We start from the raw sequence: 24381 nt of genomic DNA, 5'->3' as shown, positions 1-24381 counted from the left end.
CGTCGCCGCGGCGGGCAGCTGGCTCTCCGCCGGCACCCTGCCGCCGCGCCGCGGGGAGGGCGGGCAGGGGGCTGCGGCGGGGGCGAGGGGAGGAGCGGCCGCGGCCGCGCGGGGGGCCGGGCCGGGCCGCACCTGCCGGAGCGGTGGCGGAGGGTGGCGGGGCGGCCGCCGAGCGGGCGAGGAGCGCGTCCCCGCCGAGGGGGACCCCCGGGCCCTGCCGGTCGGTGCTCGGTCGAGCCCCGTTTCGCGGAGCGAGCCCCTGGCAGAGTTCGCCCTCCCTTCGTCCCGGCCGCCGCCGTGGCGTCCCGCTGGCCGCCGCAGCGCCCGACCCGCGGAGGCGGCGCGCAGAGCCCCGGGCTGCGGTGGCCGTGGCCGTGCCGCGGGCGCCGCTGGCTCGGAAGCGAGGTACATGGCTTCTGGGGTGTACCCGGGAACGGTGGCGTGGCGGAGCGGCGCTCGGCCGGGTGCCGGATCCCTTCAGCTCGGCTGCCGTCGCCCGCTCGGTGAATTGTATTTCGTTGGTCAAAAAGAGGAGCTGGAACTTGGCGTGCGTTCCCGGGATCTGGTCCTGTTGGTCTGGGGGAGCTCGGGGTGCGCGATCGCTGCTGGGCTTGTTTTGGGTTACGCTGCTGACAAATACAGTCGGTGCAAGGGATAAAGTGTAATTTATTTCTCGCTGTCCCCTTTCCAAGTTAATGTGGCTGTACTTGGTGCATCTTAATATTCCTGGAAACAGAAATGAGACTCAATTAAGCTTCCTGTAGTATTTGACAATTTTGCGGTAAATGCTGGCTTTTCTGCTTGAGCTGAAATTCCAGTTGTCATCCCCTTAGCATAAAGACTGTCAGAAGGCGCAGTGATTAAATAGCAATAGCTGCATATTAAAATACCGAGTCTGACAGTGGATATCTACAGAGAAGGCTAAGGTGCCTGCTGTTATCCAGCGGTGAATGTCAGATCTCTGTAAGAGTTCTGACCTTTAAACGCAGCTTTTAAGGAAGTACAGAGCCTTACACTGCGCTTTTAGTTCTTTCTCTTTCAAGCGCCTAGTTATTGCTATTAAAATGGTTCTGAAACTGTGCTCTCTTGAAAGATAGATGTCAGAATGCGATACCTGCAATAGGCAGATACTTTGCCTTGCCAGCACAGCTTGTTTATGGCAAGTGGGCTGTAAATGGAAGAGCCAGCTCCACTCCCACCATGGCACCGTGCCATTCATCTGAATCCGGCGTTCAATGCTTAGAATTTGTCCTGTTTATGTTCTTGCCCTCACTGAGTTGACACAAGTGCTTGCTGTCTTATTTGCTGATGATTCCCAACTTTTTACTGCGCTGCTGCATGCCTTTGCCATTCGTCATGATTCCTTGTCTGCCAAATTTGGTTGGTAACAGTGCCCTTTAAGTCTGATTCTGGAAGTAGTTTCCATGTGGCTTGTCATCTTAATCAGACGTTTGCTCATAGTTTAAAAGAATTGCCTGCCTTCTGCAGACGTGGCTTATTTTAGAGCAGTATTTCTTAATTGTCTTTTAAAATTTATGTAGGGAATTAAATATGATGGATAGCTTAGCCAGAGTTACTAAATAATCCTAGAATCCTGAGATGAAAGAAGATACATTTTTTTAAAAGAAGGTTCTGCACTGATTTCTCAAAACCACTGAAGTTAGTGGAGTTAAGCCATATATAGTTCAGCCCAGAATGTGGTTGGTTGGTCCTTTTCCTGTCTGACATTCCTTGGATCTTTATAATACGCATTTGAAAAGATCTTTTAATAGGATAAAAGAATTCTGCTTTTTTCCCCAAAAGCACAGCCTTTAAAAAATAGTGCCTTTGTGTATGGGGTAATGTTTCTATATTCGGTAGCAAAGCCATATAAAGCAGTTGATCCCAGACAAAAATAAAATCTTTTGACTGAGTGACCTTGCTTATTTTTCCAAGTGGCGGCAGTTACATGGTCTCATAGGGATTTGGTTAATACAGATTTTTATGTTTGTACATGCCATAAGAATTCCTTACAGCTGTTCGATAAGGGAAACTTGCAGGAGGAAGATATTTGGTCTTTTGCCCTGGTATTTCTGAAGGTATGGGAGGATCTTGTTTACCTATTCATGTTTTGTCGGCTTTGTAATTTGATACTTGTTTCTATTTGGAGGTCTGGCCTATTTATCACATTAGAAATGCTAGAAAATGAAATTTCCCTTTTAGGTGAGTTGTTAAAGGGTCCTTTGTTTTTATTTTAAAAGATGGGGGAATAGGAGGGAGAAGGGGCAGAGAAGAGATCACACTGTTAAGGATTTAATCTTCTCAGCTAGAAGGTTAAGAAGTCTGCCTGTCTGCGTCTGACTGGCATCGCTACAGGCCAGCAGTGCAGTAAAGCCATCCAATTTTGAGATAGCTCTGTTGAGCTGCATAATTCAAGTAAGTGTGTCCTCATTACAGAGCAATTCCTAAGCTATGCGCAATATTATATTAGTCAAAGGTAGGGAATATGACCCTCTTTCCCCCTTTTATTTCTCTTTTTTTTATTAAAAGATGTGGTTTTGGCAGCACCCAGGCTGTGAACTTAAGCTCTGGAGGCTTTAGTTGATGGGAAAGTGGGATAAGCTATCAGCCTTATTATAGCTTGGTCTAGCCCTGATTTGTTTAAGGGTTCCTTCAGCCAAAAGACCTCCAGAAAAATGGACCCTCAAATTGCTGGTGTATTTTTGACGGTGTGTTTAGGAATTACTGCAGAATAAAGTCAGGTATGGATTAATCTTTCCCTGAGTAACTCTGAAGTTGGTATGCTTATTTTGGAAGACTCCAAGGTTAGATGGAAATAGGGTGTTTCATGCTCTGGAATGATCATGTCCATACATGGAGTTATTTAGAGGCTACTTTGTCTGCACAAGCTAGAGGTCTTTAAAACGTAACAACAAAAAACCTGCCAACTCTTGGGGCATCTTTTTTTTGGTGTCACGTAGAGTAAGAAGTGGCTGCAGGTGAACTTTCCCTTCCCTTAATTCTTGTTGCTTCTGTAGGTTTGTTGTAGTATCTCTTTGGATGCTTCATTTGCCTCAGAAGGATCTTAGGTTCTCAGTATTAATATGTACTAGAAAAAAAAAAAAGGCACAAAACTAAAGATTTAAGTCATTTTCTGTGGAAATTTGTGAATGTGTAACCAAATAGTAGTGTAATTTCCAACCAACCACTTAAGAAAAGAAAGGGAGTACATACTGCATCATTAACCTCTACCAGAAGAGGAAGAATGTAATTCTGGGTTTTAACAGTGATTTTTGTGTCCTCATCTGTGAAGATGGTGATCCTTATGTTATGTCTGAAGATAGGGTAGAAGAATTCTTTGGGAACCCTGTTTATGGTGAGGTAATTGAAAATTATAATTTATCTGCTTACCTCCAGCCTTCTGGTTCTCATTTAGCAACCTCAATTCCAACAGCATTATATGAAAACCACACAGTCTAGCAACTGGAACTGGGAATAAAGAGGCTTTTCTCAGTAAGGACTTTAAGACCTGTAGTCCAAAACAGGCCAGAATAATGCTTAAACTTATAAGGTGGTAACACGGGTTTACTGTCTTCACAGTCTTAAGTTACAGGTTAGCATTGTTTTGTAATACAATTAATAGTGTAAGTACTTCTTTATTTAGGCTGATCAGTGGAAATGATCTTTCCAGTAAGTTTTGGATTTAAACATGATTCAGCTTTTGACTGTTGCACAAAGTCCAAGGATGGGACTTCTGCAGAGCTCCCCAGTTCACTCTTTCCTTTCAGTAGCAGCTGAACTCTGGGATTAATGATCTCTTTGAAATGTGGGCAGCAGTTTAGCAAAATGTACATAGTGTGCTAATGCATTGTTTTGTTGGGAAACATTACCACATTCAGGAAATCTTAAGAGTAATGTTGTGCATGGCATTTGGAAGTACTTCCCCAGGGATCTCTGCAACTCTGTGTTCTTCCAAACAGGGACAACGCCTTTGCGTTTCACCTGATGAAAAACAAATCCCTGCTACCAGAGAGTAACAATAGCACTGATGGGAAGTAGTTGCCAAATGCCACTGCTTTCACGCCAGCCGCACAATGAAAATGGAAAAAAAAAAAAAAAAAAAAAAGGCAACATGAGGAACCTCAGCAGCTTCCTGGAGAAGTGATCTGTGCCAGTCTCACCAAAAGAAAACAGCCCAGAAAGCATTCAGTCTGACTGAGGGATTGCCCTGTTCTTGTTCCTCTCTGTTCCCCAATATGTGGTTCTCCAGGAAAACTGCAGGCAAGGCTGTGCCTGCAGCACAGGGCATATAGGTGATTTTAACCGCTTTGAGGAGGCATGCAGTGGGTTGGCTGGGGTGAGAGCCACAGAGCCACATGGATGTCCCTTTTAGTTTGTGCAGCAGGTGTTTGACAGCACAGTGAATCTGGCCTTGGTTTCCTGCAGCTGGTTCAAGGGCAAGCATTGGTTTGATGTAAAGTTACTGTATTGCTCAAATAGTTAGCAGTTGTTAACTTTGTACAAGCAGGCTTTGCCACCTGGGTCAGATTGTCACCATACTGCTGCTGCGAGGAAGCTTGATATTAAACATAAAACCAATGCAGATCCTTACATGTCCTGATGACGAGCAGTCACAGCTTGCAGCCCGTTCAGGTCAAATTCGTGCTGGTGAGTGATCCAGCAGTGCACTGATCATGATGCTGAAACCAAGGCTTGCAGACCAGATTGGTTAGGCTTCTACTCCTTCGCACCAGTGGCACTGTCAGTAGCCATAGCACAACTCTGGGGGAGAGAAGGGAGTAAGACAGGAACAGATGCATAGGCTGCCATCTCAGAGACAGGTGGAAAAGTTGAGGTGGATCAGCCAACTGTGTGAAAGCCCTGAGATGCAATTTCAGAAACTCCGCAAATAAAGTGATTTAGGTTTTCTACAGCTTTATCATCTCTGCTTTCAAATGGCTGCAGAAAATCAGCTCTGTTAGTCAAAGCCTCATTATTTAACTGCTTGCTGTGGGAACTGTACTTCTAGACTGTATCCTCATGTTTTCCTTTTCTTTTTTCAGGATTAAAATCAGCGTTTCATTACGTCTTTTGTATATACAGTGGAAAAATACCCTGTGCTGACAGCACACCTTTTACCATCTCTTTTTATAAAAGAAACCAAATTGTGTGCATACTTCTTGTATGTGCTCTTTCTTTTACTTAAAAGCAGGCACACAGAAGGGACAAGATCTCCACCAACTTGTGTAGCAAATTAGTGGCTCCCTCAGAAAGGGACCCACTGGATGCTGCTGGTTTCAGGTCTTCTACAGAATGTGGCATCTCTTATCCAAAACCACAAGGGAGCTTTGATACTTGTCTCTGAACTTCAGAGAGGTGCTGGATTGTACCAAACTATTTTAGTGGTTGTTGAACCATACTGGGAAAGATTACAACAGATACTTTGCAAGACCCTAAAACTCTGCCTGTGAAGTCCGTTGAAGTGTGAAATACAGTAGCTGCCTGGGGGAAAACAAGCCTTTTTTGTTGCTCTGTTACATATGAATTACAGAGTAGTACGTTTTTATCTAACAGCAGCCAAGTAATAACTGTGACTAATACAGACAGTGTAACAGCTGAGTGATGTAATGCTATTTAAGACAAGATGCAGGTTTTCAGAGCATTATCCCATCTCTTCAGTCACTCTTGTAGACTAAACAAACCAAGTTCTTAAAAAATTTTTGCAGAGATTTGGTTTTTCGGAACCACTCTTATTTATTTATTTATTTAGTTAGTTAGTTAGTTATTTTTACCTCTCCTCTGGACTTGTCTCTGTCCTATACACCAAACCAGCAGGGTATTCCAGCGGATACCTCACTTCTGCTGAGGAGGGCACATTTCTTCCGCAGACCCTGCTATTATTTATTATGCTTCTCTTTTTAATAAACTCCAGATTGGCATCTGCCTCTTTTTTTAATTTATTTTAAATTTTTTTTAAAAATAATAATCTCACACTGTTGGCTCAATTTATTGTCACTGTAACCTTGACACCCTTTTCTGCAGCACTGCTGCTTGTCTTGTATTCTTCCCTTTGGTTTTGTGCATTTGGGGATTTCTTTTAAAGTCCAAATGCGCTTTGTACTTTGCTGTATTGAATTTCATCTTACTGATTTTTAACCATTTCTCCAATTTTTTAAGACCATCTTGAGTTCTGCTTAGCTCTTTAGAGTGCTTCACACTCTTTGCAGATTGGTGTCTATGCAGCTTTCGTAAGGCTGCTTGCTGGGTTTTGACCCTAGGCAGTAGGAGAAGCGCTGAATGAGTGTGTTTTATCAAGCAGCTCTGCACCTGTGTTATAGGACCTTGATCCAGAAGGAAGATACTTCCTGACAGAGCAAACTGGAAAAGCATTTTTCATTTGAGATCTGTTGGATTCACTGCTTTCCTCCTGCCTGTTGAATAGAAGGAAAGAGGGGAAGTACGCTGGTAGATAGGGTTAGATTTTGGCAAGTCCACCTTGGCAGCTTATTGCTTTCTAATTTTCAGTTGCCTGTTTATGTATTTATTTTAGAAGCTTTTTGGGTATTGGAAGGTAGGCTTATGGCTGTGTAGTTCACCAATCACTCTTTTCTTCCTTTTTAATAATGGATGTTGTCAGCTTACTCCAGAGCTTTTGGAAAGGCAAAAGCCTTTCCAAAATCCTCCAATGTGCTTGCTCTTTTCTGAATGATTACCCCAGCTTGTTTCCCAAAGACTGCACGGTGAATTTCCTGACCTGTCAGAGGAGGAAGAGCAACCTTAGACAAGGTTGCAGACAGCAAGATAGCTCCATCATCTGGGAATACAGTGACTCAACATTAGCATGCCCAATTTCTGATAGTCAGTCTTGCTGAAGCACCTGAAGTGAGTTCCTGAGAGTGAGAAGGAAAGCTTGACAGATTTTGATAAAGTGTTCTCTCTCAAAAAAAGAAGCTTCATTGACAAGATAGTTCATTACAGATCCAAGTGACTGTCATGCTCCACTGACAGTTTGAGTGTAGAGGAAGGTCTGCACAACAGATTTCAATGATTTGAAATTAGTCACTTGGAACTACTTCAGATGATTACCTTTGTTGTTTCCTAAAAGTCCCTCAAATAATACTGCCATGAAAGTTCATCTAGGAAGTCAACCTATTTCCAACTTGATAATTTCTTATGTGTGTTGCTTTCTTTGTATTGGGTCACAGCGAAATTTGCAGATGGGGTTAGCTGATCATAGCTTCTGGTTTATTAATTTTCTTACTTGTTTTTCCTAGGAACTACATAAAATTTCCAAACATCTAGATAAGTTCTATCTGTGAATATCTATTTAAGTACACATATAAATGTAAGGGAATGAGAGTCTTTTCTATACATGCTATAAAAACAACATACTGAACAAATACATCAGGATCTAACCAGTAATTACTGTTTAAAAAAACCTTAACTGGTATGTTCTTTGTAATTTTATTTTGGTAAGGGGTGCTGAACGCTTGCACACAGCGCTGAGATGTGCTGAATTGAACCGCGGGAAGAGAATGGTCCTGTGCTGTGGCCTGAGGATGCCGTGGGGGCATGGCTGAAGTCGCCGAGGGGTTTCTGATGTGTCAGTGAGAGCGGTGTGGTATGTCAGGACCAAGAGGAGAAAGAGGGACTCCTGATGTTTTAAGTGTAGGGTTTCCTTTTTTTTGTAGTGTGTGTCCAAGTAGGACAGAAACAAACTGCATTTTGGGGCAAGGCTTAATGAAGCTCCTGACAGCAGGCTTCGGCAGGAGGGGGCTGCCTGTGGGTGCTGTGCTGCTGCCTCTGCTGAAGGAAGTGGAACGCATGTCACTTTTAAGAACAGATTATGCAAAGAAAATTTCCAAATTTATCTTAGAATACTGATCCAGATGGGAAGCTGAACTACAAAGCCTTGAAACTAGCAAAAGGCTGGTGCCTGCGTTGCTTCCCCCGTGACCCTCCAAACAAGATGAGCTGAACTGGGTGGTGTGCCCTACCCTGCTGTGTGTGTCAGGTGGCTCACAGCTGAGGCCACAGGAGCAGACCCTGGAGATAACTCCAACATTAGCCTTGTCATATGCTCATTGTAACAGAGCAGGAGAAAGTACTGATTTCCCACCCCACCCCACCCCCCGAGGTAAGTACTTCTTGCTGTGCAGAAGGCTTTGGAATGGTTACTGGTGGCTGCAAGTCCAGCTGGCGGGTATAGGATGAGTGGTTTTGTCTTTGGAATGCGTTTAGGTTTTTTTCAATCCACTCATGTGGACTGAAAAAAAATATAAGGTTTATTAAATGTTTTTAGTCAATTAAAAGAGGTGGAAGTAGTGCCTTTGCATTCTGGACACTTGAGAGAGAATTAAAGAGAAGGGAAATAATCAAAGTAGGGTTTAAAGTAATATATTTAGCTAGAATTAATACTTATTTTGCTTATGAATTGAAAAATAGCTAGAGGTGCAGGTGCTTGTGCCACACATCCAGTGTAAATATATTTAGTAAGAATAAAAAATATTATGTGTCTGCATTTTTAAACTGTACTGAAATGAAAATTGGAATTCAGCTCACACAGATTCCAAGTAACATTTTTCATTGAAAAAAAGTTTGTCTTTGGACATTTTCTCTTGTAAGAAGGAAAAAGAATCCTGAATAAATTATTTTATCCCTGTAATTACCTAAATACAGGTAGATGCACATCCTGATTATTCAATAGTGGCAGAAAATTAAGTGTAAAGTTATGTATTTTTTGCTAATTAATATACTTAATGATAGCCTAACCAAGTGAAGACTTGTTTTAAGAAAATGGTGTTACAGAAATTTAAATAGAAGTATTTTTTTTACATTAATCCATTTTGGGCAGCGGTTTAAAATCAAATAGTCTTTATATTTGAATCAAAGTTATTGCTCTTAGGGCAGAAATTGTTTTCTTTGTTCTCTCACTTTTCAGTCATTGACATTCAGTATTAACTCATCTGATTGTACTGTAAGTTCAAAGAACATTTAAAGTATTAAGATAAATATTATTTTGCTGTAGTATCTTCTTACTGTTCATATGCTGTTCATAAAAATCAGAATACATCTGTGACTAGGGAAGACTTAAGAATTTCTGTTTTACTTGATGGAATTTTATTGTATGGTTTAGAGGTTCTTTTAAGTTTTTTTTCACCTGCATAAAGGTTCGTTGGTTTTAGGATGGTTAATGTTACTGTTAGTGTGTGAGCCATTCTTTTATGGTTTTTGTGCAGTATCAGAATTTCTTCAGGCTGTAATTTTTTTAAACTATTTTTGGATAAAAGGCAGAGGTTTTCTTGTATATTCACAAGGCTGCTCTGCATGCATAACAGGCTGTGTGATCAAAGATACGTTTTCAAAGAGTGCTTTTATTCTGTTGACATATGCATAGACTTCCGTATGCTGAGGATGTTATTTGAAGGATGTTGCTTGAAGGGTAACTCATGAGACTGTGTAATACCTAATTTTATGAAAGGGAGATGGCTCCTCTTTGTGGTGATGAGTGGTACTGGTTTTTAGAGAAAGCCACGTAGAAAATTTCCATGTAAGGGAGACTGCTGGGGAGAGATTGGCAGCTATGATGTCTTTAACTCAAAATGCTTTTCTTGTAGCTGGGATGATAAAAAAAGAAACCGGTTAACCAACCTGAATTGGTCTGAACTGCTGTTATGCTAGCTCACAGGGAGATCTTAACTAAATTTTATAAACCCCATACTTCATAAGCTCTTTTACAAAATATGAGATGATACTTGGGTCTGGGTTCTAGTCTGATCTAAAAATTTTATTTCGTCATGTAGTGAATTATAAATATACAGGGAAATAATTCGGCTTTCAGATAGTTTGTGCTGAAGAATGAAATGCTGAATGAAATGACACAGGCTGATGTCTGGGTAGAATGTGTGTCTATGTGTGTCTTTTGTACTAGAAGTTTATTTTTCTAGTAGGTTGCCTGGCATTTATAGTACATTGTGTGCATATACATGTAGATAGATATTAGCACCAACCACTTTTTCAATTAAAAGATTTTTAACTATCTTAGAAATCTGCTGGCTGTAGGCTTACTCATTATTTGTTGGTAATTTCCTATGTGCACTGTAATAACCCCATGGCATTTGATCCTGCATTGAGGATGCTTCAGTTTGCTGCTGTGGCAGGGTTTGTTGTTTCTTTGGGGTTTTTTATTCCCTGATATGGATTTTACTCTGAGAGCTCATTAAATCAGAGGCCAAAACCATGGCTGAAACCAAACCTGGTTTTAGCTCTGATGTGTTCAGGGACCTTGTCTCCTTCGGTGGACTAGGAAGTGTCATTTCTACATTTCCTTACAGTGCCTCATAAAACGGGGTCATCAAATTTAACTCATCTGCGACGTTTCAGAATTCAGTTTCTCTGTGCAGCAGAAGTGGCAGCTTCCTTCACACCTCCTGCCCTGCAGCCCCTCTGTGCTGTGTGGGACAGGAGTGCACACTGAACAAACTGCTGTGGGGCGGTTTAACTCGTCTCAGTTTAGGAACAAGTGAGACAATGTTCTTTTGAAAAGTGTGCTTCTTTTCACATTTAAGGTTGGAAGTTCTGTTAAGTCATGCCAGTTCTCAGCTGGAGGCTTTCTCTTGGCTTCATTTTTATGAGATATTCTACCTAAGAGAAATGTCTCGTATTGCATATCTGTTGTGTATCGTTACCCAAGCAAATAAGCTTTGTAAGCTGAGGAAGGAGTCTGCTGAGTTACGGAGCACTGTGTAACAAAATTTAAAAGAACTCAAATTCCAAATTATGTATTTCTTTAATCTTCAAAATTAGTTGTATTTTTCTTTGAGAAATAAAAACTAGTACGAAGTTGTTTCAGAAAAGCAGAATAGAAATTCCTGTTGAAGGGCTTCTGTTCACTGCTAAAAAAGAAAGTTGTATTCCACCTTCTGGTAAATGATGCATGGGATTTGTCCCGAGTTAAAAATAGAGAGAATAGAAAGCTTGTTAGCTCTGCTGCGTTGGTAAGTTTAACAAGGCAAATATTGGTGGAGAGGGAGAGCATACCTGCTCAGACTGACCTTATAGTAAAAATAAGTATCATGTCTTCGGTGCTAGGGTACCTCTTGGATAGGTCTATTCACAGCAGTAACTCAGAAGTTTTTAAAATTTGTTTTTTTTCTTTTAGTACTGAAAATTAATTCTATATTGGTAAGCAATGCAAAAAGCTTTTGGGCTTGCCAGTAGGAATTGTTAAATTAAAAGGTTATTTCCAGAACACTTGTATCTCATCATCTGAGCACCAGAAGCAATTAAATCTTCACTGTGCTGGAGAGGACTGCCTGGAATGGAAAAGATTAGATATTTTTCAAGATGTTGAAAGGATGGTGATTCTCGGAAAAGACCCATTTAAGAGTAGTTTATGACCGTTGTAGTTATAAACTCACTGCCGTAAAAGGAATGTGCTGTATCTTGGCAGGCTACCAAGTCAGGGAAAATTAAAGTGCAGCTCAGCACGCTATTTTAGTGCATCAGATCTGGGAGGAACAGGAATGGATGGGAGGAAAATCCCAACTGACCTATATTTACTCTCCTTTGGGAAGTATTGCCGGTCATAACTATTGGGAAACAATCTGCAAATGACAGATGTGTGAGCACTTGCAAGGCTGAGACTTGCTGGTTTCTGCCCTTAGCTAAGGATCCTCTTTCGTCCTAGGCTTGGGGACTCCTTACTTGTCTAGTCGCTTCCTCTCCTTGGCCTGTCTCTGATTTTTCTTGTCTCTTTACAGTTCCACTTTTCCCATTTCATCCATTGCCCACAAGGCTTGCAGTGTCTTGTCTCTACACTAAGGCAATGTCCTTCATTTTATACCCCTCCCTAAAAACCAAACCAAAGTCCCTTGAGCAAGGACTCTCTTAAATTTTGTATTACCTAAAGGAGAATCAATTAACGCCCTCCTCCCCCTGTACTCAGTGTAGCACAGAGGTCCTCTGCATCCTTACTGTATGAGGCCATGTCCCTCGGCTGTTCAGAGGGGACCGGTACCACTGCCCTACTGTGTGCAAATGTTTAGTGGTAAAATAAGAAGAATTCAGCCTTGCAGTTCTCTCCTCCGTGGAAGCACGTGCAGAACAGGGAGGCATTAATGCACTTTTCCCCTTCTCCCTTTTTGCGGGAGAGGGGGGAGGGAAACCAACTTCAAAACCCCCTTTGTTTTGATTATCCTCTCATGTCTTGGGCCTTTTTGATTTGGCCCCTGGACACACCTCTGGGCTTGAGTTACACCAGCACACCAGTCTCTTTGTTGCCAAACTGGTTTTTCACTAGCTGGAGAGGGGAGCAATGCAGTTGCCAGTTCAGCATACAGAAAGGGGTGTTCCTGTAAGGGGTTGTGAGCTTCCCATCTTTGGCAGCTGATGCTAGAGAGGATGATAGCTCAATTCAGTGATTAAATGAAAATGAAATATAGCTCTTTGTTCTCTGCTCAGTTGTTGTGTTTTTCTTTTATAAGTATAAATCTTTGTTTCTGTTCTGGATAACCATTCTAATATAAGTGTAAGCTCACAGACATATGGAGCCCTACCTCCTTACTTGGCATATTTTTTTCTCAACAGTTGAAATCAATGAAATTATCTTGAATTGTGTGCAAAGGTTTCAGGATTGATTTATTTCCCAATATGTTAATGGTTATTTTGTTGGAAAGATGATCACTTTAGCCTGCATGATAATCTGAAATCTACTGTGGGAATCTCATCTGTCTTGGATGGAGGAGCAAAGTGTGGGTAATAAAGCTCAGACTGCACTCCTAAAAGATCTCCTGATTCACCTCAGCGGGAAACTTGTACACAGCCTCAGGATGGAATATGGAGGGTGGTTAGTTCCTGAGGCTTTGCTTGTCACTGCGTATCACAGAGTGGGACTCAGGGTGAGCAGGTGAGAATATGCATTCCCACTACAGGGAGAGCAATGCTTCCATGCTGTGTGATCCTTCCTCATCTTCTTTTCCTGACTTCTTGTATTTTTTTGTCTGATCTCAACCTTTAGGTTTTTCTTCTTTCTCCTCTATTCCACCTGTTAATATGCTGAATGTAGAAGATACTGCTATTTAAGCTTCCCAGCTAGAATATGAAAAAAATACATCAGTAACATTAATAGGCTGGCCCGTATTACCCCATTTCACAGGAGAAGAAAGAGGTCTGGCCTGTGGGCACCATGAGGAAGCCGTGGGACCGGGGAGGGCCTCCAGCACCTCTCGAGCTGTATCAGCTGCAGTGCATGCTGTGCTTGGTGTGTCCAGGCAGGCATGCACCCACCTCCAGCCCTGCTTGCCCTGCAGGTGCAAGGACAACCATGACAGTTTGTGTTATGAAACATTGAAAATACTCCTCATTTAAACACTTTTCTGTTTCCTCTCCTGTAAGGGCCATTAAAACATCTGTAGCAGGATCTGACAGTATCCTAAAATGTATGTTAGCCAAATTAATATTTGAAAATCTGTTACGTGTTAGACTGTGTGTTCAGTGTTGCAGAAGGGTGTGTATCTTAGGTTTGAGTTTCTATGATAAATACACTCAGTTGCTACAGGAAAGGTTTAAAAACAAAGTCCAGCATAAGATAATATGTAAAATTCAAGAAAGCAAAAAGATTTTGAACTTCACTGTTCAGGCTCCTTTCTGATGGTGCTACTAACTTCAAGTTCAAAGCTTGAGGTTTCCTGAGTTTCCACTCAAATATTACAAGGTATGGCAGTAATTACCTCTTTTATCAGGGCACAATGTAAACTTCCTAAAGGTAGTCTGGGTTGCCATTCGGTCTACATTTGCACATTCCAGCACAAACAGCTAAGGAGAACTTGCTTTAACTGAGAGTGTTAAAAGTGAAGTGGGAATTCAGGTCTAATACTTCTGATTTCTGTGGCTGTAACTGAGAAGCTAGTATTGTATGAGGGGAGGAAAAAGAATATGCAGACAAGCATGCAAGTGAAATACTACAGTACTTTTGTAGACCTGTAAGGCTGACACGATTAGTTTCTTTCAGAATGTTCTATGCCTCTTCAATAAGTGTTTGAGAAGCTTATATTTATAATTATCTTGGTGATGTTTTGCTGCATGTTGTTAGCTGTTAATGATGAGAATACTTTACTCTTATCAGACAGTGAGCTTTTGCGAGGTATTTTAATAGCAAATCACAAACTTGTGAAGGCACCTGGTTTGCATTATCAGTGGATGTACAAGCACATGAAAATCCAGAGCATAAAATCTCTCTTTAAAGGTGAATTTCCAAAGGTTTTGTTAATTACCTTTACAATTTTGTGCTGAGTGCTTCAAATACAGTACGATGCATTGAAGCATGCAGCTGTCAAAAAATATAATTATAAAGCATAAATACGTATTCACAGGATGTATGCTTTTTTTGAGGGCTGAAGGCTGCCTCCCCATGGTTCTAGCAGGCTGTTGGGAGGCCGGGACAGAAAGGTTATGAGAATACTTCGTGCGCTGCAGTGGGTGCAAGTTTCAGGATCAGAGGTCTTCTTGGATTGGAAGGGGGAACTGGAATGCTTCCCTTCTCCTTTCTTTGATAAATAACTGGCAGTCCTCATCCCCCTGCTGAAATGTTTTCCTGTGTTCTAGTCTCCTGCCCCAGCTGGCAGCTTGGTGATGGTTATTGGATCAGACCCTATTTAAACATCTCCTTATAAGCTATTAAACATTGCCTTTATCCCCACCTTAGCACACACCAAGACAAACCTAAGACATTTACCACAAACAGCAAAGTCCCTAAAAAATACCAAGTGCAACGTGGGGAGCAGGAGAGACCGAGGGCTTTGGAATTAGCAGAGGATGTGTTAAGGGAAAATGACTAGAGAGTAAATAACTGTTTAGACACAGAGATCCATGATATACTGAAATATTTGCTCACGTGGTTCTCTCTAGGCTGCACTTCTTGTTCCTGCAGTGCCCGGTGGTTGCTCTGTTCTGTCTGCTGAGTCTGACTGGCAGCAGCTTTAGGTGAGCAAAAGCCAAATAAATAAAAAAAATCCAAATGCTAAGCTGGGAGAAAAAAAAAGTATATATTAAATATTCCACTAAGCTTTATCAGTGAAACATTTGGTTATAATTTGATCTATGTCAGAATAAATAAATACATAAAACTTTTGCAAAACAACTGTTTGAACTTACTGCTGGACTGGAGAAACTTAACAAACAAATATTGATTAAAATTAAACTGTTAATGTAACACTTGAGTATAGCAATCTCACAGGTCTTTACTGTCTTCTAACTTCTGGTTGTTTGGGTTTCTCCAGTGTGGCAGTATTTTTGCTCTTTGCTTTTTCCAGTGACACAGAAATTCCTGACAAGAGCATGGCGCTCTGGCTACTGTGTATCTATCTCTAATTGTTTCCTGCCCTTCAAATGGGGTCAGAGACTTGGGGGTGGGGGGAGGGAAATTAAAAAAAAAAAAGTTGAAGCCTCACACTACTAAGGTCTCATTATTGGGGCAAGAAAAAAAAGATGGTTCCTTTAAGAATGTGTGGGGTGTTTTTACTTACTTGTAGAGGGCTAAAACTTAACATTTTTCTTGTGAGAGCTGGGATTCTTGTGTAATTTTAGGAGTTCTAGACCTGAGTTGTCAGGAAAAACACTGACTATGGAAAAACTTAAACCAGTAATGTTATCAGCTCCTGAGATTCTTGGTGTTTCCCTTACAACTTCTAAAAGCAACATGTGATGATACCAGAATTTAATCTCTCAAGTTGTCCCTCTTCCAAAGAAACTTCTCTACTTGCAGCCAGAGGTTGAGAAAACATAACCTGAGTACATACAGAGTTCTTAATTTCTGAAGGACAAATTTGATAGACCCCCTACATTACTTTTAATGAATCACATTTCTTGTGATTTCTGAACATTTGCAATTGGCAATATAGAAGCTCTTGAAAGCTGGCAGTACTTCATCATATGCCAACATTAGGTTATCAGCATCCTAAAAGGAAGGCTTATCCTGGAGTTAAAATGTGTATTGTCCTAGCAAAAGGCTCCCGAAGCCCACCTAATGAATGACAGTTACTGCTGTATTTGTATGCTCTATATTTATAAGATTTACAAGCTATCTCTCAGCATAGTGTCCATCTTACAAGAGCCAGACAGATGAAAGATCCACACTGGCCCATGTTGTGCCAGGTTAAAGAGTTTAGTGTAGTGAAAGGGCTCCAAGAGGTCGCAGCGGTATCCTGGGTTTTGCAGGCTGTGCAGCAAGCAGCACCTTTCAAAAAAACTGTGGCCCACCAAACAACAAAAACAAGATGTCACATAAAAAACCATCATCCCCTCCTCTGGATTGTGAGTTTTGCTCAGATGTCTTCGTGGAGCATCTATCCCGCCATAAAAGTGGCCTGTTGCAGTGCTGTAATAAAGGTGGTGGGGGGGGGGGTGACAGGTCTGCGTGGTGGGGGTGCAACGCTGCAGTACTCGCCATGGCTCAAGCACAGGACAGTTGCATTAGCATGGTGCCATCCCCCAGGCCGCTTGGCCCCAGCACTGGTGAGGTGGGCCGCTGTGCCAGCCCAGCTAGGTTTCCTCCAGGCTGAGGCCAGCGCCTCCAGCACCAGCATGGGGTCTTTGCTTAACCTGGAAAGGTCTGGGTGTGCACGGTACGGGAATTTGAACCACCCGCAGTGGTATTTCCAGGATGGTGTTTTCTTCCCATGTTTCTTGTTTTGCTCTGGCTGTCACCGTTCGAGAAATCTGAGACACAAACCCAGTTCCCGAAACGGTTGCAGGCTGTGGCCAAGCTTGCACCCGCTGCAGGAGGAGCTGAGGAGAGAGCTTAACCCGTCACAGCAACGTTACCGTCATTCATCCCCAGCCTGCTCTCTGGAACGGGCGGGCAGGGGTGAAGCCCTTCCACACCAAGTGCGCTAATTGCGTTGCGTTTGGCTTTGCTCTCTGTGTGGGTTCCTCAGGCGCGGTGCTCGCCCGGGCCGGTGGGCTCCCGCAGCGGGGCTTCGCTTGCGTGCGTGCGGGGCTTGGCACCCGAGGGCCCCTCCTGCGCCAAACTACCGGGCATTGCTGCAACGTACCGAGCAAATGAAAATAGCGATCAAAATGTCAGCAATAAAAGAATAAAGTATGTTAACTGCAATAAAGTACTTTCATGAACGCTCAGTTATATTTTATTGGGCTTTTAGGACTTATATATCCTCCGAGCCTTTATGAATCCTTGAGACTAAATAAGAACATTTCGGTGAACGCTGAAATACTCGGCATTTTCAAGAGGTCAGGATCTATTTTATAATCCTCGGGAATTTCAGGTAATTTCCTTTAAACTGTTTACACTTGAGGGAGCCGGGGTGCGGAGGGAGGAGAGCAGGGAGGTCAGCCCGGCACCGGGGAGGGGGCGGCAGCTGGGCCGCCGGAGCCACCAGGGGAAGGTGGCGGGGCGTGTCGCGCCACCTCTGTGCCGTGCTGGCGGGTGCCTGCCCCTGCCGCCGCCGGGGGCTTCCTGACTGCGCCGGGGGGTCGTATGGCCGGGGGCGGCAGAGACCTGGCCGCCTCGGGTCGGTGTGCCCGCTCCCCCTCCCTCGGCGTGCGGGCCTGCGGAATGGCCCTCGGTGCTGCGGCTCTGAAACGCCCGCTCCCGAAAGCCACGCTGCTGAGCGTTTCGCCGGAGCCAGGCGCTCACGAAGCCCCGCGAGCGGCCCGTGGCCCCGGTGTAATGGCGGCCGGGGGCAGCCGCCGCCTAACGGCGGGGCCGCGGCGGGGGCCGAGCGGTGCTGGGCCGGGGCCGCCAGGCGGCGCCGCTCTGCGCGGGCAGGGGGCGGGGCGTCCGGGGCCGCTGCTGGCGCCGCGCGGAGAGGGGCGCGGGCAGCGCCGGTGCGAGCGTGTGGCGGGGCCGCGTGCAGCCCTCTGGTCTTTTATTAGCCGTCAGTCTGCTCGGGAGGCGGTTTGTCCTTTTGTCCTTTTTTGTTTTCTAAGCAGCTCTGCAGCCACTCGTGACAAGGACATGTGTGTGCCTGTGCAGCGGCCCTCCCGGGCTGCCCGCCGTGCGGCGCCCGCGCCCCGTTGCCGCCGTCGCGCCGCACAGAGGCGCTTGGGGGTCGTAGCGGCTTCGGTTGGGATAGGGCAGAGTTCAGGCACGTTAACCGGGCGCGTTCCCGTCACATGCGCTGGTCTGGCCATACGTGCGGCTGGGGCTGGGGGCTGGGGCTGGCTGTGCGGGCAGAGGCCGTGGTCAGCTTCCCCCCGGCGGTGGGGCGGCCCGGGGGGAGCCCCTGCCCTGGGCCACGGCGGGACCCGCACCCCGCAGCGCCGCTGCTGCCACACGGGCACCTGGGAGGAGAGGGGAGCCGGGCACTGCAGCTCAGCAGCCTGCTGCGGCCCGATCCTGCTTTCAGCAGAACCGCTGGGACTTCGGTGGGGGCTGGCTCTCGTCCCCGATGTCACATAATCTTCTGATGCGCGCTGCGGCTATGAGTGACCGGGCTTTAACGCAGCTGCGTTGCCTCTTTCCCGCCGCAGGGTGAATGAAGCAGTTAGTATTCATGCGTTGCATCCTTCTAAAAGAAAATCTCGCGGCTGCCATCTCTCTGTTTGCTATATTTAAACTGGCCGGAAAATTGTTTAAATATATCTCATGGACAGTTTACAATGCGAATTATTTCCTGTCTTTAAAAAATTAAAAAAAAAAAAAAAAAGAAAAAAGTCATGGTTTTAAGATATCTGGCAAGTTTATTGCAATGAAATGTCACGTTCCCCAAACAAGCAATTTTTAGCAATGACTGGTTTCCAGCATTCACCATTCAGAAATGTTATGGCGTGTGATTTTGTTTTAAATAACATAAACAGAAAAGGCCTGCACGTTTGAGCTGCCTGACATTCCTGGGTGTTCAAAGCAGGATTCCTGCTATCTAGGTGAGGCCCTGAGGTTTCTCCCTTAGTATCTCTGCGCTAGTGACCACTTAGGTTGTACCCCGAGTTGCTCTCAGTTGGGCATCTAAAGCAGCTGTTGGGAATGCCCCCTGTAAGAATGCCCCTTCCCACTCACTTGGTAGCATAGAAAGTTATTTCACTGAATATTACGTAATAGATACCAAAATGTTATGGGGGAGGGTATCGGAAATGCGCTAAATGTACTAAGTGCATTTAGAATTGTGCTCCCATGTGGTGGTCTCATAAAATTGTAAGCATTGTTTTTTCTGTGAATGTATCTTAACATTTTTGATGTTTTAATTTGTTCTCATTTTTTTTTTCTTTTTTTTTTTTTTTCTTTTTCTTCCCTACTCAGCTCTTGCCCCTGTTCTTTGCCTCTGGTTTTGTTGGTGAGGATATCACAGTGATGTCTGCATTCAACCTGCTGCATTTGGTGACAAAGAGCCAGCCAGTGGCCCTGCGAGCCTGTGGGCTTCCCTCAGGTTGAATGGGTGCTGCTTGTTGTGTCATGCGTAATGAAGGCCCTTTTAGGAATGGGTGTCTCTGCTGCAGGAAACGATGTGCTGTGGGCTGCTCTGGTTTGTTTAAATTTACCTTTGAACCAGAAGTTTGTTTGCTTTTTTTTTTTTTTTTTTTTGTGAAAGTCACTGGGTTGAGTGAGGGTTTTCACGGCTGAGATTTTAGGATGCTTGGAAATGCTGTCTGACTTGTCCAACTATTCTCTCTTAAATTTTACGTTACTTTCCTTGTTCTTGACAAAAGTAGTGGAATTAAACTGAATATTATTTATTACATTGAATTTACAATTTTTTAAAAAGATGCATAAAAGAATTTAGCATATTGATTGCTCTTAAATCACTGGACTTAAAAATATTTTCAGAAATCTTTAGCAGTATACTATAGTTACACTCCATATGTCCCTTTTTACATTTTTATTATAAATCAAATATGTTGCACTGAAAATTATGTACAAAAAGTGTGCAGAATTTAAAACTTAATTCTTTAATTCCTCTGACAGCATATTCTTTAGTTATATGACACTTGTCTAAATAAATAAATGGAAACATGCTATGTAATGCCCAGATGCAGCTGCACTTTTCATGTAACGTCCAGGTTCAACTATTAGGTCTGTGAAGGGTGCCGTAAGACCCCATGTTGCTGAAGTGGTGGTATCATGAAAACCTTGAACCTCAGTATTTTGTGTTTCACTTAAACAGCAACAGTATCTTTAATGTCTGCACAATAATATCGGTGTACATAGTTAGGTGGGAGAAAATAAAAGCTGCACTGAGCTGATTTTGAATGTTACTGGGAATTTTCTTGACACCCATAGAAAAAAGATACAATCCTAGCTAATCACTATTTGAAGCATCAGAAAAGAACCAGCTTGGGTGTTTGTACTACACTCACAACTGGTTCATATAGGCACAAAAGGTTACGAGCACTTTTTCCCAGAGCTGGACTTAACAAGCATATGGAGGTGATGTTTTAAGGATTTTTTTTTTAGTGATGAGACATCAGTTTTCAAGCTGATGGATTTTTCTAAAGCTGATTACACTTTATTTGAACTAAATGTGAGTCCAGTTTTTACAGCATTCGTGTTCTGTTTCCCCGCACATGTGCACAAAACTCCCATTAACTTAGATAGGAGCTGCAAACGCATATTGAGGAAGAGAGAGAATAGCGCACATTGTGTCAGCCTGACCTTGGTTTCCTGTTGTATTTGCTGCTAAGCCAGATTTAAAATCCTAAAAATACAGGGCAAGCAAATTTCCTTAGCCCTCATTATGCACTTTTTGATGTGCGCTCATATGGCTGGTGTGTACCTTAAAGTGGGGGCACTCAGTCTTCTGGCCATTTTGTTCCTGCTCTGAGAAGATCTCACAGTTGGTCAGCTGTAAACGCAGTCAGTCCGTGGGAGGTTTTGCTGTTACGTACCTGTTGCAAAACATTTCATTAGCTATTTTGTCAGATTGTTTTCCTGGCATAATCCAGTACTCACATTTTGGAATAAAAAGCTCGCAACACTACTGTTTATTTCTGTCCCTTTGATCCATAACTATGCAAACATTAACAGATTAAGTTCCACTGGCTGGCTACTTTATAGATATATATAGGGAGAGATATGTAGGTATTTATATATAATAAAACCAAACTAATTTGCTAACAGTGGAATAATATACAATCACATATCTCACATATTTTAACCATAATCTAAATTTCCCAGATGCTTATAAATTAACATAGTCTTGCTTTGCCTTTGGTTTGGTTTTTTGTGTGTGGTGTATTGATAGGGTTGCAAGTAAATAGTATATAGCATGTATCAAATTATACATGGGAACGAGGTCTAGAGCCAGCATCTGTTTAAATGCCCCAAATGCACTGTGACTTTAACTTTTCAATATACGGAAAACACCCCGAGTTTTCATGTTTTTGTTTTTATAACATAACACTTTGAGTTAGGACCTTTCCCATCACCCACTCTGTGTGAACTGGAGCTCTGCAACCATACCACTATGTTGTGTGCCCACCGAGTCTGGAATGCTGTGCAGTTTGGTCTCCTAATTCAGTGGCAAACTCCATACAGAAGGAGACTTTCTAACCTTCTGGAACCCCTACCCGCTCAGCATAAGGGAACAAAGTGCTGGCAGAGCTGTAAATTGGGCTTTCAGTTTTACACTCTGTGCAGTTAAATATTTGCAGGACAAGGACTTGAATGAAAGTATCTTTTCAATTTCTGTGCTTGGAATAGTACTTCCTGTAAAGAACAAAGTAATAGAATGCAATATTTACTTTATATTTAATATAAAGTTGTAGATCAGAAATAAGTGATTTTTTTCCCTAAAAAAAGTTAAATGAACGAAGTAATGTTAGGAAGTATCTTAGAATAGAGGCAACCTTCTTTGAAACACTTTTTATAAGCACGTTTGAGTTACACTGGATCAGTTGTGCTAGTAAAGTGTTTTTACTTGCTCTTTTTCTATTTGTATATTAGTACCTGGAGTGCAGATCTATTCTCCCAAATTGTATTTTTAAAATAATTTTTTGTCTGAAGTTAGGACTAAGCGTTTCAATATGTGCAAACCTAGGCATGGTTTGCCCAGAACATTTTTTTATAGCCGACATAGTGAAGTCGGAGTATGAGCAGGCACTCCCAGTAGATGGCACTAACCATATGCTGTTTTGCACGCCTAGCACTATATGAAAAGCTTCCCATTTAGGAGTCATTCATACACAAAATACATCCTGAGACCTTATGAACATTTACAAGTATTTTAAGAAAAGCATAAGCATTGGAAGGAATCACATCAACATGTGCTCGTATGCAAACTACCTTCACATTGATTCAAGGTTTCTTCATTACCAGTAATGGTAACAGCTCCATTGTGTCTCTCACGTGATGTAGAAGTGTTGCTTGTTGAACCCACTTTATTGGAGTTGAATGCTCTAAATTTCTTTGGAAATGTAGGATGTACACAGCACCTGCCAGGATTTAGTTCAGAGAAATTAAATCTTTTTAAAAAAACCAAACCAAAACCACAACAAAACCCCCCCAAACTTTTAATGTAAAAACTACTTCAGCTGCTTCGGTGCATACCAACAAGTAACTGATACAAGTAACGATTACACAGATTCCATGTACATATGTTTTCTGTAGCAGACCACCAAGCTGTAAAGTAAAAAAATAGCTGATTTTGCTTTGCTGTGTCTTTTAATTATTACGGGTTCTCATTTCTTAAGAAAATCCTGTATTTCTTTAACACTTTGAATGTTGTGCTGCTTACATCACATTTTTTGCATGAGATGATCTGGCTTTTCCTCTCCTGTAGATCAAAGAAAATTATGGTGCTTATAAAATTAGAGTAAAAGTTATGATGAAGAAATTACAGGGGTAGACTTAGGGTTTGGTTTTTTTTCCCTGTATGAAATAATAAAGTCCTAGGTAATATTAAATTGTTGCAAAGTGTTTAATTACCAAAATAACTACTAGTAGGAAAACATACTTTTCTAGGATTAAACTACAATACATCTGTATTAAGATGGTGCTGGGCATATGGTGTAAGTCTTCATTAAGTAAATATCTATAACTGTAGTATAGTTTCTCAAAATTTGTTTTATTAAATCCATGTTAATTCCAAGTTTCAGTATAATGTCTTTTCATATATTTGAAAGGAAAGTTAGTGAACAGAAAATTACTGGGTCTCAAAATTGGATTTTTAGTAGTAATCTGTTAACATAAAGGATTGCTTTTAGGAGCAGATCTCACAAACAGTTACATACATGAGTTATTCATATGCATTTGCCCCCCTGAACTCTCAGACTGCTCGTGTCAGTGAAATTATCTGTGTGCGTAGTGTTCGTGAGATCTGGCTTTAACAATGAGAAGTCTAGAAAAGAACTTAGTCTCATGTGTTCAAAGTATGGTAGTTGCTGTCAAATTTTGTGTGACTTGAGTATGTCTAAATGTTTCATATTGTATGTTTCTGTGTTCAGAAATACAATTTCCATAATGTATGTTATAACTTTCCTATAGCTTCCTGTAATGTGTATCACCAAAGACGTGCTGTTACAGATACCTGTTCACATGGTCTGAAGGAAAATAAAAGTAAGACGGATATGTTCTGTAGCAAAAACCACCAGTATGGCTATGGTTAAATGCCGGTAATTTGCCTTATAAGTCCCTTTTTTCTGGGGTTTATATCTTGAACATAAAAATTTGCTGTGGGTTTAAATATGTCATACAAGGTCTCAGCTGGATGTACTTCTTCCTCAGAACTGGCTGAGGGGCAAAAATTAAAACTAATTTCTATGAACCTAAATTTTTTTAAAAAACTTAAAAAGTTTTTAAAAATCCAAATACCAATTTGGAACAAAAATAAATTTTTAAATTTAAAATACAGTCTTACAAATTACCTAGTTTACTACCTCCCAACAGTTACAAGGAATTCGATAAATGCTTGAAAAGAGTCTTGAAAACAAGCACTGTGTGAGCACAACAGCAAATAGCATGTGAAGCTGTTCAGGTGTCATTATTATATAAATGTCTGTGTGTATGTCTGCCTCCTAGTCATGTAGTAGAATGCTGTATTATCATAGTAGAGCATAACATTATCATATTTTTGGAATGGCTTCAAAATGGGTTTTAAAAATTACCTTTGTATATATCTGTCTTAACGGGAGTATATTCAATGTTATTCTGTATTTACAAATGTTTCTTTTGTACACTACTATTTAGTCTAGAATGTCCTATTTAATACAGTTTAGAATGAAATTTATTTGTATATATCTTATCGGGAATAATACTCTTGTTGTCTCTGATGCTTACAAAACTTGGGATCATAAAGAAGACAAGAAACTCTTTGTTAATATATCCTTTTTGTTTGCACCCTAGGGTTTGTACCCTGTTTTTTCCCCCTTCTTAGCTCCTCATTCTGGTGGAATTTTGCACTCTCTCTCTGCTCATTTGACAGAAGGCGCTTGTCTCTGCCTCATCTGGGTGGA

General features: G+C 42.2%; 1 protein-coding gene across 4 annotated transcripts in view; it reads left to right on the top strand.

Moving 5' to 3' along the window:
* The window catches only part of MSRB3 (methionine sulfoxide reductase B3), a 108380-nt gene that overhangs the window by 312 nt on the left and 83687 nt on the right, over positions 1–24381 (top strand). For 2 of the 4 annotated variants that reach the window (XM_055808349.1, XM_055808348.1), the window contains exon 2: positions 19235–19361. In XM_055808349.1, coding sequence (XP_055664324.1) covers positions 19235–19361 — 127 coding nt within the window. Of the gene's footprint in view, positions 1–17138; positions 17262–19234; positions 19362–24381 lie in introns of all 4 variants that reach the window. The other 2 variants (XM_055808351.1, XM_055808350.1) reach the window with 2 other exon arrangements.

The sequence above is a fragment of the Falco peregrinus genome, chromosome 6 (assembly GCF_023634155.1).
Source record: "Falco peregrinus isolate bFalPer1 chromosome 6, bFalPer1.pri, whole genome shotgun sequence".
In the NCBI taxonomy this organism is placed as follows: Eukaryota; Metazoa; Chordata; class Aves; order Falconiformes; family Falconidae; genus Falco; species Falco peregrinus.
This window is presented reverse-complemented; position numbering and strand designations above follow the sequence as displayed.